Below are 21,647 nucleotides of genomic sequence, written 5' to 3'. Positions count from 1 at the left end.
CATTAAAAAATGATGCATTCAATAAGCAAATTAAAGATTCTAATGTAATAAAAATGGATAATTAAGTTAATAATGCCTGGAGAAAATATTTTTATCTGTTATAACATCTTTATTAGTTCAATAATTGTTTTCTTTTAAGTCAGAATTTGTGATTGGTATCTGATAGGCATATCATCAAGCCCTGAAATAATAATAATAATAATAATAATAATATTAATAATAATAAAGCATAGCATATTTTCTAATATCATTTCTATTGGTTCCCATACCAAGTTACTTACTGGTCTACTTTATATAATCATACCAACTCATTCAGGTAAGTATTATGACCTCCATTCTACAAGTGAGACAATAAGGACCACATTGCAGCTAATGGCAGAGGTGGGTAGACATCAATGACCAACTCCAGATGCACAATTCATTTAGAGAAATTTTAGAGTATCCTGTATCTTGTCTCATTATTTTATAATAATAGATGGAAACATAATTTTTGAACTTTTATTTTCTCACTTGTCTTTTCTTCAATTAATATCTTACTATTGAGAACACTTAGTAATGACAATCAGAATATCATTATCCCCAAACACTAGTTTTAAAATTCTTTTTAAAATTTTAGTCATTATCCCCAAACACTAGTTTTAAAATTCTTTTAAAATATATTTTTATTGAATTTAGAGAGGAAGGAAGAGGGAGAGAGAGATAGAAACATCAATGATGAGAGAGAATCATTGATTGGCTGCCTCTTACGTGCTCCCTAATCGGGATCGAGCCCACAACCAGGGCTGGAATTGAACCTGGGACCCTTCAGTCCACAGGCTGGTGCTCTATCCACTGAGCTGAACCAGCCAGGGCTAGTTTTTATCCTCTAACGCCATTGCATTAGATAGCCAAAGTTTGGAGAGGCTTCTACAGTTTATGAAGCCTTTCAAATGGAACATCACTGAAATCTCACAACTAACTTGTATAGACCCATTGATTTTTTTTTTATACCCAATATACAAAAATAAAGGAGGTTCCAAGTGGAGATGATAAAGAAAACAAATTGGTGTTTCTTCATAGAAATATATTGCAAACCAGTGATGTGTGCTACATATGTCATTTTACATTTTCTGTCAGCCATATTTAAAAAAATTAAAGCAGAGGACATTTATGTAATCAATAGAGGCCTGGTGCATGAAAATATGTCCACTCAGGGGGGTCCCTAGCCTGGCCTGTCCCTCTCGCAGCCCAGGACCCCTTGGAGAATGTCCACCTGCTGGCTTATACCCACTCCCTGGGAGATCCGCCTAAGCTGATAGTCAGACATCCCTCTGGCAGCCTGGGACCCCTTGCGGGATGTCTACTTGCCAGCTTAGGCCCATTCCCTGGAAGAGCAAGCCTAAGCCACAGTTGCACATCCTTAGCGCTGCCAAGGAGGTGGGAGAGGCTCCCGCCACCACCACTGCACTCACAGCCCTCTGCCCTGCTTGTGGCTGAACAGAGCTCCCCCTGTGGTAGTGCACTGACCACCAGGGGGCAGCTCCTGGGTTGAGCGTCTGCCCCCCGGTGGTCAGTGCACATCATAGTGACTAGTTGTTTCCAGTCATTCCGCTGTTAGGGTCAATTTGCATATTACCCTTTTATCATATATTTTATTAACCCCATGTTATCCTTTAAACATATCATCAATGCAAAACGTATTCAGATATTTTACATTATTTTCTCCCATGTTTCTTTGAAACTCTTACATCAAGTATTTTCTAATTACATCAAGTCCCAATTCAGACTTAGCACATTTCCAGTCAATAGCAATGTGAGGGCTGGTGGCTTAGCTAGTGGCTGTGAACTGGGACAGCTGAGGAGCAGACTGTGGAGTCATCCTATGTGAGTCCCAATGCTGTCTCCCCAACCCAGTATCTTTTTCACCTTGGTCAGTTAAGGAAAACAAAGTAACAATGCACATTCCATGAAGTGCTATAAAATGAAATAATTTAATGTCTCTGAAGCACTGGACTCAGCGCCTGCCACTAGTGTATTCATGTGCTCGGTAATATTGATTTGACAAGTACTGATCTGTTACTATTATTATTCAATGTTATAAAAGTGGTGTCAGAACTTAAACTTCCATGTACATTGTTTGATCCAAATTCAACATTTCCCAATATGCTACATCTGTGGAGGATAAAAATCTGTCATTTGGAAGGCAAAAGGGCAAAAGAAAACTCAGAAAATCTATTGCTTACCTTCCAGAAGCAAACATTGCATTTCCTCCTTCATTGTTTAGCTAATTTTATTGCATGGATCTATAACAATCCTTCTCTTGTTTGCCTTCCAGAGAGCATTGCACCATGTCTTGAGACATTTTTGCTTCTCTGAATTGGTGGGTACTGCTGGCATCTAGTGGGTGTAAGCCAGAAATACTGCAAATGTCCTTAAAATTCACAAAACAAAGAATTACTGGGCCTCAAATGTGAATAGTGCCAGGAATGAGAAACTCTGATATGTTATATGAGGAGCTGTTCAAGTGAAATCTTGAACTCTTTTATCTAACAATATTTATCAAGAATGCTACTTTAGAAGCTAGATGTATGAATTTTGCCTAAAACACCCACTGTTTTATTTTGTCCCTATGATACATTTCATTAATGCATGGGAGGTAGATTATACATAAATAGAGACATTGGATTCATACAAGGCATTGGTTCAGTTCTGGATAAAGGAATAATATGTGTGTGATAGTAGGAGGGTAAGCTAAGGAAATGTCTTATTTTAGAGGCACTTTTTCATCAAAATACTTTAAGATAAAATAGATCTAGCCATACAAAGAGATGGGCACTGTCTCCACGTGGAGGGACTAGTATGTGAGAAACTCACAGGAACATTGACAATAGTATAATTTCATTAGGTATTAACAAACCTAACTGTGTGCCTGATCTAAGATATCATTAGGATTTTGTGGCTTTAGAGGTGAATGTTAATATGACAGGTGCACCATAGTATGGTTCTAAAAAAAGGCAATGGATTCAAAGTTAAGGGTATACCTGAACACAGAGTTACAAAAGTATTTTCTGCCTTTTCGCTAGGAATACATTTTTCACTCTCAAAAAAAGAGATCCCTGCTGAAATTATTTCAGAATCCTGAGTTGCTTCAAGTGCAATAATTTAATTTTAAAAACAATAAGGAAAAAAATATATATTGCTTACTCTCCAGGAGCAAGCACTTTATTTCCAATGAATCATATGAAGATAAACAAGTCTTGATTGTTGATTATGGGAGGTCACTGTCTAGTAGAATGTTTTAATATGAAATGACAAGTGTGATCATGGAACTATGCACCGTGTAATGGGTGTACATAGGAGCAGCACTGGTCCAACTATCAAGGGTGGGGGTTGGGTTGTTGAGTGCTTTTTATAGTGGAAGCTATTTTTGGAGAACCTATCACTTAACCTAAATCCTTTCTTAAAACTATACTTATACCTCCTATAAGCCAGAAGAATAGGAAGAGAAGGAGAGGTCATCAAGTTGGGAATTAGAAAAGTTACCTATTTATGAATGGGCGTATTCTGCACAGGAAAAAGAGGAACATGCTCCAAAGTGATCACACTGATTACTTTTGGTGATGAAATAGTAGATGCCTGTAATGGTTGCTTTTCTGTAATTTCTATTTTATATGTTTTTGTAATTTGATAATTCTAATAAAAAAAAAAGAGAGAGAGAATAATGGGATGGAAAGGACAGAAGAGACAACACAATGTGCCCTGGAAAGCAGCCATTGGAATTGACACAATGCGGGCAGTTGTGAATGATCTCTCCCAGTTAGTTTTAGTTGAAATCATTTTGGGAAGAAGCTGGAGGATAACAAGTTGAGGAATAAAAGAAAGTCAGGAAGAGGACTGAACGAATTATTTCTATCCATTAAGAAGCTGAGATGTACATGAAAATAGAATAGAAAAGGAGTAGACGGAGTTCTGAAGTAGGGATGGGTAACTAGATAATTGTTTTTTAATTTAAATTCTTCATTGTTTAAAGGATTACATGAGTCTCCTTTTTCTCCCATTGACTTCTCCCCAGCTGCTCCCATCCCCCTGCACATGTCCTCAACCCCCTACTGTCTGTATCTATTGGTTATGTTCATATAATTGGTCTCTTACCCCTTCAAGCACTGCCTTCCCTCATAGGTTAGACAGTCTGTTTGATTCTTCTATGTCTCTGATTCTATTTTTATTCATTAGTTTATGTTGTTCATTATATTCCACATGAGTGATATTTTTCTCTGACTGGCTTATTTCTCTTAGCATAATGCTCTCTAGTTCCATCCATGCTGTTGCAAGTGGTAAGAATTCCTTCTTTTTATACAGCAATATATATATATTCCATTGTGTAGATATACCACAGTTTTCTAATCCTCTAATATGGATAATTTTGAGAGCCTCCTATGTCCCAGGCTTTATGCAGGAATTAGGCTACAGTGGTCAGTAAGGACCTGAGCTACCCATTAAAGGTGTAGACAAAAAGTAATAACCAAAATGTATTTGGGGGTCTAGCAAGGTGGTAAATGCTGTGAAGGACATAAAACAGGGAACATGACTAGAGAACTATAAAGGGTGTTATTTTAAGAAAAATGAATATAGGATAATACTCTTAAACCTGAAAATTTTCAGAAACTGAAAATGCATAAAACTAGGCAATTTATCTTCTCTAGACCTCAGTTGCTACATGTGCAGTTCTTATAGGGTTAGAAATAAGAGACATGATTTTATATATAAAATATATTCAGCTCAATTTGTGTGGCTCAGTGGTTGAATGTTGACCTGTGAAGCAGGAGTTCACAGGTTTGGTTTCTGCTCAGGGTGCATGCCTGGGTTGTGGTCTCAATCCCCAGTGGGGGGCATGCAGGAGGTAACTTATCAATCATTCTCTCTCATCATTGATGTTTTCATATCTCTCTCTCCCTCTTACTTCGTCTCTGAAATCAATTAAAAAATAATTAAAAATAAAAATAATAATAAAATGTATTCATTAGTAATTATCGATATAACATATCATAGGTTCTCCATGCATGTATTTCCTCCCCTTCCCTTTTTTTTTTTGAAGAAATGGGTGTCATGTTTCCAAGATTATTGTTTCCCTTGCTATGATGCCATGCTATTATTCTTGTATGACTAACCAAAGAGTAAATAAAAGTACCTAAAGTCTAGAGAGGCCTATAAACCTGGAAGCCAAAAAGAGACTGCACTTGCCATGTTTGAACAAATGAGTGCTTCCATGCATGAAGAGTCCAAGGCAAATTTTGATGCTCTCCAACCAGTTGAACATCCAATGGTCCCTGAATTTTGATGTATTGTATTTCATTGTCCTAAGATAGAAAAAACTCTCTAGTCCCTTACCTTAAATCTAACCACCTGGTGCTCCTTCTTGGATATTTGTGTCATTCACCTCATTTTCATTGCCTTCTTTCTTTCTCTAAAATCAGAAACAAGAATAGTCTCCATGGTAAAAGTCTATAAAATGTTAAATTACTGGAACCTGATAATTGTAGGGTTTGGCAAAACCAATTGGGTAACAAGATTTGTGCCCAAATGGCTTTTTAAAAAAAAGCATTTCTGGAAGAAAGTAAGGTACTGATTTTCATCCAGATCAGATGCAGTAATTAAGATCATCTGATCTGCAGAAGCCAGGCTAGCAGGCTAGTTGGAAGTCTTTATCTTAATAGAGCATATAATGCTGTAATAAGACTCTCAAATCTATTAAACAAGCAAACCCACATACAAACAAACAATAGATCAATAGATATCAGAAAGGAAGCCCAAGTCTAGAGAAAAAGAGTTTACAAAAACAGATGGTCAGGGTCCCAGACAGCCAGGTGGTGCCTAGAATTGGCTCTAGTTCTTGGATGGGGAAATATTTTACTAGGATTCAAGAAGAAGGAAGAAGAGTAAATAGCTTACACCCACAAAGGCTCAACCCACAAATGAGACAATTCTAGAACATAATTCAAGGAGACCACAGCTCTTTATTCACATTTAGCTGCTTTCCAACACATCCTATCACAGAGACAGATGACAAAGAGAGTCTATTAATTTTCCCATTCTTTTTAATAGTTGGTATGGGCTCCTGAGAAACAGCACTCTCAGAATCATGCCCCTGATCTCTTAACATTGTCACAGACATGTTCACACACAACTTAGGTGGACAAGTGACAGTCAGAGTCAAGTAACAAGTACACTTACCAAATGTCAGCTGAGCTGAGCCTTTATGAGGGGGAAAATATATGAATTACAGACAAAATATATGATTGACAATCATATTTGTATTCATTTATCTTAGGCCATCTCTAAATATATTCTAGGATATATTGTATTAGGTAATATCAAATTTATAAGAATATATATTCTATATAATAAAAGCCTAATATGCTAAGTGTCCAGTCACCTGTTCAACCAATAAGTGTTCAAACAATCAAAATATAATATGCTTAGGCTGCTAAACCACTCGCTATGATATGCACTGATCACCAAGGGGCAGACAGTTGACCAGTCAACCAGTTGCTGTGATATGCACTGACCAACAGGGGGCGGATGCTTTGACTGGTAGGTTAGCTTGCTATTGGGGTCCAGCAGATCAGGACTGAACAAAACTGACTGGAAATGCCCTGGAGACCTCCCTGGTTAGCAAACCTCCCACACCCCTTCCCGGCCCTGATCAGGCACCAGTGGAGTCCCTTGGCCTGGCCTGTGCCTTCTTACAATCTGAGACCCTTCATGGGATGTCAGAGAGCTGGTTTCGGCCCAATCCCATAGGCCAGGCCAAGGGACCACACTGGTGCACAAATTCGTGCACTGAGCCCCTGGTGTGTGTGTGTGTGTGTGTGTGTGTGTGTGATTTCAGAGAGTAAGGGAGAGGGAAAGAGATATAGAAACATCAGTGATGAGAGAAAATCATTGATCGGTTGCCTCCTGCACTCCCCCTACTGGGGATTGAGCCCACACACAGGCAAGTGCCTTGACCAGATCAAACCATAACTTCCAGGCTCATAGGTTGATGCTCAACCACTGAACTATGCCAGCCAGGCAAATTTATATGAATTTGATACAATATTTATTATTAAGCTACCAGATCTACCCCAAGGATACTCAAAAGAATAAATACATTGCTGTCTACTATATATTTTTCCAATTATTGAGAATAGTATAAAAATCAGTTCTATACCATTTGATTGAAGTAATGCAGAATTAGTTTTAGGCAAGTTTTTATTAAGATGAAAAAATAGATGATGAGATTCTTTGGGTGTGCAGATATTATATATTAACTCAAATCCCAATTTCCTGAGTATTTTCATATCATGTCTTTACATTTTGCACTAAATTATCTCTAAAGATTATACAAAACTACAGCCCTTCAGAAGCAAAAGTGAGCTATTCCAGAATCACTCAGAGCTTAAAAGATATTTCACATATATGTTTGTTTCTTTTATGTGAGTTACCTTGATAGGCTACCAAATTTATTTAGTGCTTTAAATTACATAAATATGGATTTCATGGTTTGCCTCAATATAAATAAAATAAAACAGTGTTATAGTACATATTAAACACTATTAAATATAATACAAATATTGATTAATTTAACTTTCACAACATTTGTATGAAGTAGATATATTTTTGTTAGTTAAAATTTTAAAAAATTGAATCAGAGAAACTTAAGTCACTTGTTCATGGTTCTAAATATAGGGAATAAATAAAAGGTTGGGGACTTTGCTGTTTTGCCTCAAAAATCTGTACTTCTGACCACCACACCAAGAAAGAAATTGGTGCATCAAAGTTAGTTAATTTCATGATTCACTACTTGTACATATGTATTATAGGAACAACTTCAGGTGGGCATACTAAATTCTTAAAATGTCTATTCATATTTTAAAATTCATGTTTTAGTATATTTTATTGATTTTTTACAGAGAGAAAGAGAGAGGGATAGAGAGGTAGAAACATCGATGAGAGAGAATCATCGCTCAGCTGCCTCTTGCACACCCCCTACTGGGGATGTGCCCACAACCAAGGTATGTGCCCCTGACCGGAATCGAACCCTGTACCTTCAGTCCTCAGGCTGACTCTCTATTCACTGAGCCAAACCGGTTTCAGCTAAAATTCATTTTAGAGAACAGGAGGAAGAGAGAGAGAGAGAGATAGAGAGGAGGGAGGGAGGGAGGGAGAGAGAGAGAGAGAGAGAGAGAGAGAGAGAGAGAGAGAGAGAGAGAGAGAGTGAGAAATACCCATAAGTTGCCTCCCACATGCGCCTTGACCAGGAATCAAACCAGACACTTCTTGGTGTGTGGCCAATGCTCCAACCAACTCAGCCACACTGGCCAGGGCTGTCTATGCATTTTGATACAAACACAGGAAAATCAAACCTTGGCTGGTTGGTGCTTTTACAATACCTCAGGACCAAACACAACTGCCTTCTTTGCTGGGATCATTTAAGTAAACAAGTTTGGGCAGATAAATAAACAAGTTTGCATAAGGAAGGATTTTTTAAGAAAATGTTTGTAGGATATACATAGGGATTTAAGACATGTACATTTATTGAGTTCTGAGACTACCTTAATCCCTGCCTGGTACAAGAGAGATCTGCTTTAATAAGTTCTGATTTTTACTCTGTAAATAGAGTCAACCTCTCCTCAGCTGGGGATTCCAAGGTAATGTGAGCCCCAGGCTTATCTGCATATTTCAAAATTATCAAGCACATTTCAGCTAGGGCACCAGTCAGGTAGTTCCCAAGGAAGACGCTTTAGCATGAGAAAGCAGGCACTTAAATGAAAAATGTCTCCTTTTCCCTCTTTTATTACTAGGAAAAAATCAATATATTCAAAATTACTGTTCTGTAATTCATATTGTTTCATATAGTTATGATTTTTCCTGTAACTATTAAAATACCCTCAAATATTAGGAGGATATTTTTTGCCATGGTTTCAGTGCCTATAATTTGTAAGGATTAGCAATAAATAATGTTATTACAGCATTCCCTGATACATTAAACATTTATTGAAGCCCTAATACATGACAGGAACTATGCTAGGAAATAATAGTAAACTGATAATTTTAAAGTAAAAAATAAGATGCAGGATACATCCATAAGTGGTTTGGATTTTGAAAAGTTATGCAGACACAACCTCTCTTTGTCTCTGTCTCTCTCTCTCTCACACACACACACCTTTAATTTGTTATGTTGTAGTTGTTAGTTTCTCTCACATACTTTGTCTTTCATTTTACTTGTGTATTTTTTATATTTAGAAATAGTTTACATATAAATTATATGTAAATATATGTGTGCATATGTGTAGTTACATGTATACTAGTGGCCTTGTGCATGAATCTGTGCATGGATAGCTCACTGCTCCTTGTCTCAGTTGGCCACCCCACCCACCACCATGCATGTAGCTCTCTACTGCATGTAGCTTGCTGTCCCACCCTTCCTTAGCTCTCTGCCACAGGTAGCTCACTGCCCCACCCTCCTGTTGCTCTCCACCACTTGTAGCTTGCTGCCCCACCCTCCTGCTGATTCGACATTACGTGATAGCATCCAGACCAATTTGCATATTACCCTATTATAAGTATAGATAAACGTACATACACACATATAAATGGAAACTGATACAATAACATATGTGCTAAAATTATCAATTAAAATCCAAATCATAAAATGATAAGCTTTTCAGTTCAGGGAGATCAGGAAAAAAAAGAAAGCGATTTGAGAGTTTTCCAGGGAGGACAGCAAGGCGCATGAAGGGAGAGCATGTTTATTGGGAGGAGAAGATGAACAAAGGCCGCATTCGGGGGAAATGTGTGCAGCTTGGTATGGCTGGACCCAGGGGAAGTAGGGGTGGGGAGCGGTGAGGACGGAAATGTAGGCAGTGCATGGGTATCATATATTATCTAAGGAACCACCATAAAGTGCCACATATATTATCTAAGGAACTATTTTTAAGAGAGACAAGGCATATTTCTTCGTTTTGACTAAGTATTCTGGCAGCAGCTAGTTATTCTGACCCACACACTGCTTGGATCAGGAGAGGAGGAGTTGAAAGAGTCTGCACTAATGCTGAGGAGAGCAGGGATTTGAGAAATATTTAAGTGGATGATACCCAAGGCATCATAATTAGGTCAACAAAAGGCTTTAGGGAGAGAGGCGAGCAAAAGATACTTTTTAGTTTTCTACCAGGAATGTTTGTATGGAGAGAGAGAGAGACAGGGATTTCAGTTTGACTTGAACATTTTGAATTGAGATGCCTGGGGAAAGGTAGTGGGGTTTAAATGACTAGATTGTGAAATGAGGGGCACAGGAGGCATGTAAGTGAAAACAGACACGTATGATATCAGGCTAAATGTTTAGAGTGACATAACAGGGGAAATACACAATCTCACCAAGGTGATGAAATATACAGAGTGGGGCAAAGGAGGTTGACAGCTGTTTGTATGGAAAATAATACAATAATCAATCAACTATAATAAAATGATAAGCTAGATTTGGTATACTCACAGCTGTTGACCTACTTTTTACCCCACCTTGTAAAATTCCCTAAGAGAAATAGAGTTGCATGGAAATGATACAAAAATCCACTTGAAACTGTCCAGTTATTCTAGTGGGAAGCTGCCTTAGACTAGACTGCTGGGCATTTTGCATAAGGGGATTCAAAAGTTTCTACATATATGGCTTCCTCTGGAACAAACTTTGGAAATAAACCAAACCCTGGGTAGATAGAGATATATGTGGATATAAAAGCTAGCTGTGCAAATATGGTTAGACTCAATTAGGCTGCTTTTACAGTCTTCACTATGCCTGCTTGGAGACCCATTGCAAACAGATTGAGCACCTGATACATTGTAATATGTTTATGAAGGACTAATTTAAGGATATGTTCACCTCCCCCAAGTTTATGCACTTGTTATGTCTCTACACATTACAATTGTGTGTATCTTTGGAAGCCAATCCACTTGGAGACAATTTCAAAGGAATGTACTGGGATAGATCCCTCAGGCCCTGGGGACCAATGGCAGCTTCTCTGAAAGCTTTAGTTTGTCACTGTCCTTTGTAGCGCGAACAGGAAACTGAGACATAGATAGTGCAGCATCTCGTTTTGCTCTAATTTAAATTAAACGCCCAGAGCTAAGTTGGTGATCACGTCTCCCGCTCACAAATCGAGGTTTCTGTCTTCTCTGGTGAGAGTCTTCCTTTCCAGAGCCTCCTCCGCTGTCAGTCTCCGATGTGACTTTGAGCTCTCCTCTCCTTTCTCCTCAGTGCCATTTAGCGTTGCATAATTTCCTTAACTACTCCCAGTTCCCTCCAAGGAGCTTTATCTTGTTTTTAATGTCTTCCTGTTAAGCTCATTAAAAAACATATTTTAAACATTATACAATGGGATGCTTTATAAACGTGCATAATTGTGTCATTTTTCTTAAAGCAAGTGCTGTTGGAGATTATTATGCAGCCTAGCGATGCTACAATAAGATGACACATAAAACAAATTTAAAAAATTAAACTAATGTTAAATTATCATCTTGATTCATATATGTGTGGGGTTTTTTTTTTGTTTGTTTTATTTTTTTATCTCAACTCTGAAAAGCAGGCTTCTTATGCAAATGTGGATAGAAACAAGGGCAGGAACAAAGAAAAAAGACACATGAACACATATAAATCCCCCTTTGAACCTCATTGTTCTTTGTCAGTAAAACAAAGGGGCGGTTATTTGTAGCCAACCTCAAACCCAACCTTGACCTTGTTGCCCTCTCTGACTTCTCCTGGCATCTCTTTGGTCTTTCCCGAGGAATTCATCCTCTCCCATCTCTCAGGAAGCCTATCATGTTTTTCCTCCGAAGCCTCTTACAGTGAGCAGTCAATTACTTCTAGTTCTGGCACTAAATCTGCAGTGTTTTTTTTTTTTGTTTGTTTGTTTTTTAATATTTTTTATTGATTTTTATACAGAGAGGAAGGGAGAGAGATAGAGAGTTAGAAACATCGATGAGAGAGAGTCATTGATCAGCTGCCTCTTGCACACCCCCTACTGGGGATGTGCCCGCAACCAAGGTACATGCCCTTGACCGGAATTGAACCCGGGGCCCTTCAGTCCCCAACCCGACGCTCTATCCATTGAGCCAAACCGGTCCCGGTTAAATCTGCAGTGTTTTTAACATTCAAGTGAAAAGGTCCTATTGATAAAATGTTGGCTAGAACAGGTGACCTGGAATACTTAGTCTCGATTCCCAAAAGGCCTAAAAGATATCAAAATTGTTTGAAATTTTTTATTCAAAAATAAAAATGTTAATGACAAGTCCAATGTGTGAGCTTGTCAGCAGCAGTCTCCAAATGCACTTATTTAAAGAGCCATGTATTTTGTCCAGGCCCTGGAAGCTGTTGCAATATTACTTTTTTTTTTTTAGACGTTTACTTCTAAATATAACTTCCCCCACGTTTCACAGAAATGGCAGTTACCTCTCTCCTCCTCATATTTATGCCTTTGTACTCACATTGATAACCAAACCAAAGACACAGTCGTCAGGAAGAACTATTTATCTGCCCTAAGCATTACAAGAGAGGCAGATGATTCATCCTGACACCTGGGGATGAATTTAAAATAACTGTAAATTGGAGTTGATAGGAAAACGGGAAGCACACCACATAATTAAAGCTCCATCAACTGTAAGATAAAAACTAAGGTGGGTGACAGGCACTATTTTCCCTTTGTCAGGGTGTGCATAGCAATCTGGCTCCTTTCTGGATACCCCCCTGCTGCTTGCCCTCTGAGTGAACACCCTTGCAGGCTCTTAATTAAAGTAATTGCATTTTGCTTAGCAAACTAGGATGGTTGTCTTCAGCAGACTAGTCTTGCAAATAAATAAAAGTAGCTCTTTCATCCATTTAAAATATAGAAATGTACATTTTAACTTTAAAATTGATAGACCCAATAAATCTTGTCACCACGTTGGTATATGAGCATAAACGTAATTCCGGAGAAAGCATTCTTGAATTATTTATCTTGGGCACCGAATAAATATGTGTTGAATAGATTAACTACTAAAGTTACCATACAATCAAAACAATCATGGATGCGTGTATTGTAGGTGTGTATACAACATATATACCCTCAATATTTATAATAGAGCTTTTCAAATTACTTAACAAAATAACTAAATCTATACTATTTTGATGAATGGATCAATCATGGCTTTTCTGGAAATCATGGATACTTTGAAAACACGTTTATTAATGTTTCTGGGGAAATTAAATATATGGATGTACATATATTAACACACACAACTCAACTGCTGTCTGTGTATGTGTGTGTGTTTATGTCCCTTCCAACAAATTACTGAGGAAGAGAACTATTCTACACTTTAGGCTTATAAAGTACATATGAACCAATGTAGCATCATCACTTCCCTGGTTGAGTCTCAGAAGGTACTGGAAATTAACATGGATAAAGCTTACTCCAATGAAAATGAAATAAACTTTGGGATGAAGGTAGTCTGAAGTGATAACTTTGGATCCTTGGCCAGAACTATAATAAGCAGGCAGATTTTTCAGAATTTAAGCATGTGCCTAAAAATACAAGTAGTTTCCAAAAAAGTCCAAGCTAAAAAAAGGGGGGTAGGGGGGAGAACAAATTCTCAGAGACAATAGAGTGAAATCTAAGTGACAGTAAAGTTAATTAAACAATGAAATGTTTCCTTTTATCTTTTGTTCTCTCTCTCTCTCTCTCTCTCTCTCTCTCTCTCTCTCTCTCTCTCTCTCCCCCCTCCCTCCCCTGTGTGTGTGTGTGTGTGTGTCTGGGTTTTCTTTTCTTTTTCATTTGGAGTTTGTACTTATTTTTAATACCTTGCATCTCTGTCTTTATCTATGACCCACAAGACTGTTTTCAAGTTACAAAGTTGAACTGAATTATCTAGCTTACACTGCCAGAAACCAAGTCTAACTTAATGTATTCTAATCAACTAAATGATCTTACAAATGATCAAATTTCAAGTTGCTGACCAGTAGAGGAAAGAAGATTGGATTCTTTGTACTTTTTATGATCCAATTAATCTCTGATAGAGCACCGAATTTTTATCTCAAAAAATCCTGACCTCAATTTCCTTTTCATTCCTCAAATTTAGGAAGAACAAATCTCTAAGAAGACTTGGTTTATATTATAGAAAAACACTACTAATTACAAGTGTTTGGGCATCAGGGTTTTGATTCATGCCATTGAAGTGGGATTCTAAGCCTTTCTGAGTGACAACAATTAAAACAAAATGTGCAGCTGACTTACAAGAACAGGTTGTAATCGGTTCTAGTATCATAGTGTTCCTATTGAAATGCTTCTATTCTATTACAGTATAAGATTTTCTCTTATGCTGAAAGGTTTTAAATACTATTATTGTAAATCATAGCACTCTAAATTCCTTTAAAAAAAAATATATTTTATTGAATTTTTTACAGAAAGGAAGGGAGAGAGATAAAGAGCTAGAAATGTCGATGAGAGAGAAACATTGACCAGTTGCCTCTTGCACACCCCCTACCGGGGATGTGCCCGCAACCAGTATATGCCCTTGACCGGAATCAAACCCAGGACCCCTCGGTCCACAAACCGATGCTCTACCATTGAGCCAAACCAGTTTCAGCTCTAAATTCCTTTTGAAAGATACAGATATTTTAATTCTAAAGCAAAGCTCAATTAACATATTAATAGAAAATAACTTACTGTTATTTACTTTTTTATATTAAAGACATAATTAGATGTCTTATTTCTAATACAAATAGATACCATCCTTTTTGGCTTTTTGACATATTTGCATATATAAACAAGATTTACTCCCTTTACTACCATTTTTTAATATGCTCACTGTTCAAAAATTCTTTCATTTTGTAAGACAAGGAATTGAGACCTGACCAGAAATTTTGGCACCAGTATTTTGTAAAATCTGGTTTCTGTTAAAATCTGCAGTACCATGGTTCTTTAGTCTCAAATCTAGAATATATGTGAAATACAGCCATACCAAGCAACCACACCAAATACATCATAAATATGGAATGTGTAGCAAAATAAATAAACAGCACAGAAGGTGTGAATGTTGTGTATAAAAACTCTGCACTGCACGCACAATCTAGGGAATCAAGGTTCAATGTATAAATTTTGAGGGTCCCAAATACCCAGCCAATGACAATGCCGTTTTATCAGGTTTGTTTAATTGCATTATGCAGGTAATGGTGGCCCGGGGGAAGGGGGGCTGTGGCTGATTTTACATGAGGGAAGTAGCATGCAAAAAGTGTAAAGGGGGATGTAGGAAATCAAATGTTGACAAGAACACTTAGAAAAGTCCAGTTTGGAGAAAATCTTTCTTGGACATGTTGAAGGAAAAAATACATTAAGAAAGATATACTCAGGCCAGAGCCTCCATATTTAAGCATTCTGGACTTTATTATGTATATTAAGGGGAATTGCTTAAGGCTTATGAGCAAGAAACTGCTGTAATCAGAGGTGCTTCGGGTCTGTTAATCTGTAGTAACATAGTTCAAGATCAAGAGCTAAAATATAAATCTCATTAGCTGTAGAGTTTGTTCAAGCTGGAAACACATCTATATGCAAGAGGGGATTAGATAGATTCTTGTTTTGCTCAGAAATGTAGGGTAGTTTGTCACAATTTAGTGTTTTTATATTGATACTGTGAAGGGCACTTTGTATTTCTCCCACAGACTAACCTTTGTTTCTTCTGTCACAAATAGAAATAATAAAGAATCAGGATTCTTCCTGATTATGGTTTATTTCTTGGAATTTTGTAATGTTCTGCTGCCAGCAAGCTGAATAGTATGTAACTAAATACAACAGAGGAGCAACAATTAACAAACATTCATTGCTTATTCTGTAGTTTGTTATAACTACATAAACACATATATGCATATCTTCACGCAAAGCTGATGTCTAGTTATTTCTGCAAATGCAAAAAAAGACAAATCGCTAATACGATTAGAGGTTGGTACTTGCTATTCATAATATGCATGGACAAATCCCCCAAAGTTCTTCTTTTCTGTCCTTAAACTTTAATTTAATATAATTTTATTATGTATATTAAAATTAATCAGTTAACATCATGCCGTGTTTAATATTTATAATGTTCTCTCATAACACATTTACCTTTGAATATTCTATTGAGAAACCCCTTTCTCTCTGTGTCTCTGTCTCTGTCTCTCTCTCATTTTCTCATTTTCTTTATTCTCTGCAGACACCATCCATCTTCGAGTACTTGAATCCTCCCCAGTTGGCACAGCTGTTGGAAGTGTAAAAGCAACTGATGCTGACACTGGAAAAAATGCTGAAGTTGAATACCGAATTATTGATGGTGATGGGACTGACATGTTTGACATCATAACTGAGAAGGACACACAGGAGGGCATCATAACTGTGAAAAAGGTGCACACCATCAGCATACATAAACACTTGACTGTAGAAAGGAGAGATTTCAATATGTAGTCTCCACGCATGCATTATCCATTCAGAAATCTCACCATAATGTTCAAGTGTAAATTATATCGTGCATGGTCTGAGAAACGTAAAGCCAAAGACCTTGGACATTTTGATCAATTATTTTTTCTTTATTGAAACAAGAAACCTTGGATTTCACAAAATTTACAAGGCATGTTAATATACAGGGTGGGGCAAAATGGGATTACAGTTGTTCATATGGGGAAATAACACTAACTAGTAAATAATAATACAAGAATAAACTCTGAGTTTCACATAGTCACAACTATAATATTATTTCTGCCCCATCCTGTATGTGTGGTTATATTTCTGAGCCACATTAATAAAAGCCTTCTATAATAATATTCTCTTAAAGAAAATAGTTAATAGCTAGTGATGTCAATATGTTATCACTGTTGGAGGCACAAAAAGTAGCATACTTTCTATCCAGACCTATGCAGTAATAATTAAGTTGCTAATAAGAATAAATAGCGTGGATTGGAAGATAACTTAGTTGTTCACACTTTCCCTTCTGCTACATAAATTAAACTTTTCTGCCAAAATATGTTTATTAATATGGTTTAAAGGTAACTATTAAGAGTTGTTGTTGTTGTTTTATTAGAGTCGGTACCATCAGTATAAAAAAATAAGACACAATAAAATTTAGATCCAATGAAAGATCCTAAGCACTCTATGCGTAAAGTGACCACCTTAGCACTGGTTAATCACAAAACTACCCTGACATTCTATTGCACGGCCCAAGGAACACAGCCACTTTTAAATGGACAGTAACAGCAAAGGGGAAAGCAGCTTTCTTGTTACTTTTCATGACGGGGAAGTAATAGTCATGCAGGTGGAATCTCAAATAACTGTTGAAAGTTTTATATTAGTCTTCAAACTTTTCTTAATGTACCAGTTGCCCATTAAACTGAATAACAATATCACTACGTAAATTTAAAAAGATAATTGAATTTTTTCTTAGAAAAAATTAGCAATGGCCAACACCTCAACCCTCCCCTCCTCTCCTCCGCCACATATAGTCTTTCATCCCAACTTTGTCATCACCTTGGGTTTAATCCTTTCTAATTTTTCCAAGATTTAAAATTCCATTTTCTTATGTTCTAAGCCTTAGAGTCTAAGGTAACACACATTGAATATATTAAAAAGTAAAACTGAATCTTATTGATGTGCTAATACATTTAAATTACTTTTATTTATTTACAGTTAATGGACAGCTTAGAACTCAATCATGCTTTAAAAATCACACTGTAACTTGGAAGGAACATCTGCTTGTTTTCCCTCACTCGAATTTCATGGTTTATTTTTTATTAAACAGCCACTTGACTTTGAGAGCCGAAGACTTTACACTTTGAAGGTGGAAGCAGAAAATACCCATGTGGATCCACGATTTTATTATCTAGGGCCGTTTAAAGATACAACGATTGTCAAAATCTCTATAGAAGATGTGGACGAGCCTCCCGTTTTTAGCAGATCCTCCTATCTGTTTGAGGTTCATGAAGACATTGAAGTGGGCACAATCATTGGGACTGTAATGGCCAGGGACCCCGATTCGACTTCTAGCACCATTAGGTAATTATGCATATGTCTCAGATGAACAGAAACAGAACTGAAGTAAATATAGAGGTTATGAAATTATATTGAAAGCATAATGTAAGAGGGCCTCTCAATAAGTTGTACATGATGTCTCTGTTTTGGGTCAGGCCAAGAACAAGTTTCATAGTTCTCTTTAGTTCTAATCGTGACCTTGAGACCAAAAGTATCATCTGCTTGTCTCTGTAAAATATTTGTCGCTCTGAACCTTGGTATAGAAAAAAGGCACAATTTTACTATTGCATCTGTACATTTACAATACAACTAAATCACATTATTTGTGCTTTCAAGTTCTTAAAGAATATGTGAAATTGAAAGGAGCTGTAACACTTAAAAATATCATTAGAGCCCTAACCAGTTTGGCTCAGTGGACAAAGTGTCACCCTGCAGACTCAAGGGTTCCAGCTTCAGATTCGACTCTGGTCAAGGGCATGTATCTTGGTTGAGGGCACATCCCCAGTAGAGGGTGTGCTGATTGATGTTTCTCTCTCATCGATGTTTCTAACTCACTTCCTCTCTGTAAAAAAAAATCAATTAAATAAATATAGCAGTGTTTCAATGCGGTTACATTGTAGTGTTAGAAATCACTCCATACTCCTGCCATCAAAGCAGAAGTGTTTTTGGTTATTGTTTGGCTTGATCGACAACTATTAGAACATTCCAGGAAGATAAGAGTAAATGGCAGCCTGAAAACATATGAGACATGATAAATGCAGGAAAATATGAAAGACTCAAAGTTTTCCCTATGTTTTGTATCATTGTAGAGAAATACAGATGCACTATATATAGCACTCAGCATTAAAATGACTGTTCGCTTTAAACTGTCCGTCTGCTATGTATTTTGGACCTCCTGTGTTTCCCTAATTCTCAGCAGGCAGATTCTGCTTGACCCTTGTTCCACGCGGACCCATCACACAGGAGTTCACATGCTGGTGGTTTCCATGTGCACTGTCCTCTGCCTTCTAAGTTTGCAGCAGTGCAATCTAGAGAGCCTCTGACTTCATGTGCCACCTGACTCTGCAAATCTTCAGTGAAGTCATACTTTATATTATTAACATTACTATTTGATTTATATAATTTTACCCAAATATTTTCTTCTATTCACATACAGCACCGCAGGTTACATATTGTCAGAAGAAACATGTACATCGTAATCATGTAAAGCTACCATCTGCCAGCATCACCTTCCCATAAATGCCTCTTCTCCAATCCATTTATCTTCATTGAAATGGCTGCATTTTTTAATTTTTTTTCTCTTTGAAACTTTTAAATAACCAACGTACACATTTAATCTTTCTCTTTGAATACTTCCCCAGCATTTTCTTGGCATAGCTCCCAACTGACTTTAACAGGCTGTGCTCTATGTTCCTGATTTTAAAATGACCTTTAAAAAAACCCTCAGAAATATAATATTTTAAAAGAGTTCAATTTAAATCTAGTTGCATTGTTAACTGGCAAACATAAAGAGATTTCTCCACACAATGAAATGGATTTTTCATCCTCTTGTTGACTGATAATTATTTTATGTCAAAATATGTCCATGGATTTTTGAAACAAAAAAAATATTTAACCAGGATGCAAGTATCAGGACAAGGAGAAAAGGATCCATTTATGTATCCTATGTGCAATAGAATTAATAACTGCATTGATTGTTAATGACAGACTATACCATGAATGTTGTTGTATATTTGAATTTATGTCACTATGATTTAGAAAATGCAAGTGAACATCCTTGAAAGACCATTGAAGTTAAAAGTATTTTTAAAGAAATAAAGTAGCTATATTAATGCAATGTAATTACAGGATGGATAATATTGGATATGTTATAAATTGTCATATATTGTGGATCTTGAAGCAATAATTCACAGGATCTACTTAAAATGTGTTTTGAAAATGACTTATAAAAGGAAAATGAACATACAAATTAACAATAAGTAATTAAAAATTTTAATTGTATCAAGTTTGAAGGAGAGCCAGGGTCTCTGTATCTTCAAGATAATTTTACATAGTCCTCTAAATTGTGTCCTTATTCCTTAAACTAAATTACAAAAAAAAAAAATTGAAACAAAATATGCATTCATACATTTGGTGAACAAAATGATGTTTTATATTGATTTACATATTGCAACTTCATGTCATATTTCTATAGAAATAAGGAACCCTATAATTTGCCACTTATGCCAAAGAATGCAACTAATGTTTTTGGATCACCATATCAGATATTCATGTCTTTCTCAAGGAGTTCTTAATCTGTTAAGGAAGATGACTTAGTATGAGATATAATTTTCACTGAGTGCCCACTAGATGCCAAGGAAGATGCTTGGTGTTTTCATGTCTGGTTTTCTGTATGAGATGTGAGATGAAATTAATTCCTACTGCAGTGTGGTAAATGACAGGGATGAGTGGTGAAAGGTACTTTGTGATAGGTGAGAGCAAATAGATTCTACTTCAGGTAATAATGAAACACTCTAAGGAAGGAGTAACGTATGTTCTTTCGGAAGTAAAAGAATTTTGTCAGCTTGGGATAGAATTTGTGAATTATTCCAGATAAAGTGACACAATGCTTTGCTTTATTTGTAAGTGGTAAGATGTGTAGTTTGAATATGAAACTGAATTCATATTATGTTAATAGAAAAAAGCTAGAGTTTACTAAGGAGATTTATAAATTACTGGTATGTTCTATTTAGAACTGATTTAAATACATTTTCTTTGATTTTGGTTAATATTATACAATTTTGAGACACTACAAGGGAAGAGTTTTATGGCACCATTTAATTATTTGTATTATTGAACACACTTTGAGACAATGTTTTATTAATTTTTTCTTTAAAATAAATGACAGTATGGTGTAGGAAAAGATATACTATAATTCAATATTACTCCTGGTCTTATCATCTTTGTTTTGCCTTTTTTAAATATACAGTATCAAATATAACTTGGGGGTTATGCTTGTTAATTCAAGAACTGTGAAATATTTGTAAACCACTATGCAACCGGTGAGGGGTAAAGCTGTTTGAAACCTTGACCTATACCAAAAAAAACAAAACAATGCAATCATCCAAAGTATATCAACCTGATTGATAAACCTTCTATTTGGCTCTAGAATGATATCCAACATAATGCCTTTAATCAATTTGCAGAATACATGTATATATTAAGGCTTAATTTTATATAAATGTATAAAAACTTCTATCCCAAACTTCTCTGTTTTTAAAGACATCTCTGATTCATATATATTTCAATGATACATTTGGTCAAGAAACTGAAACTATATAGGTAATCAGACCATGAACTAGAGAAAAAAAAACATCATAAATTGTTGAACTACTACTGTGAGGAAACTATTATTGTCTCCAATTTTCTAAGAAAATGATTTTGCTTCTGGCTCCTTATGATAATTCCTCAACAGAATTCTCAAAAACTAGGTAAAGTAAGTTGATAATGTTAGCATAGGCCATACCAGCTGTTTTGTCAGAAAATACCTCAAGGCCTGTTTGATATGGAAATAGATAAGGCATTGAGAAGAGGTGTGTTTGTGTGTGAGTGTGTGTGAGTGTGTGTGTGTGTGTG

At 36.4% G+C, this 21,647-nt stretch overlaps 1 protein-coding gene across 2 annotated transcripts in view; it reads left to right on the top strand.

The window, feature by feature from the left end:
- Nucleotides 1-21,647, top strand: part of CDH10 (cadherin 10) — a 66,061-nt gene that overhangs the window by 28,003 nt on the left and 16,411 nt on the right. For both annotated transcript variants that reach the window (XM_036410537.2, XM_036410536.2), the window contains 2 exons: nt 16,228-16,415; nt 17,803-18,056. In XM_036410537.2, coding sequence (XP_036266430.1) covers nt 16,228-16,415; nt 17,803-18,056 — 442 coding nt within the window. The remainder of the gene's footprint in view (nt 1-16,227; nt 16,416-17,802; nt 18,057-21,647) is intronic.

Source organism: Pipistrellus kuhlii, unplaced genomic scaffold, assembly GCF_014108245.1.
Source record: "Pipistrellus kuhlii isolate mPipKuh1 unplaced genomic scaffold, mPipKuh1.p scaffold_m20_p_4, whole genome shotgun sequence".
In the NCBI taxonomy this organism is placed as follows: Eukaryota; Metazoa; Chordata; class Mammalia; order Chiroptera; family Vespertilionidae; genus Pipistrellus; species Pipistrellus kuhlii.
The sequence above is the reverse complement of the archived record's forward strand: the minus strand, read 5'-3'. Positions and strand labels throughout refer to the sequence as shown.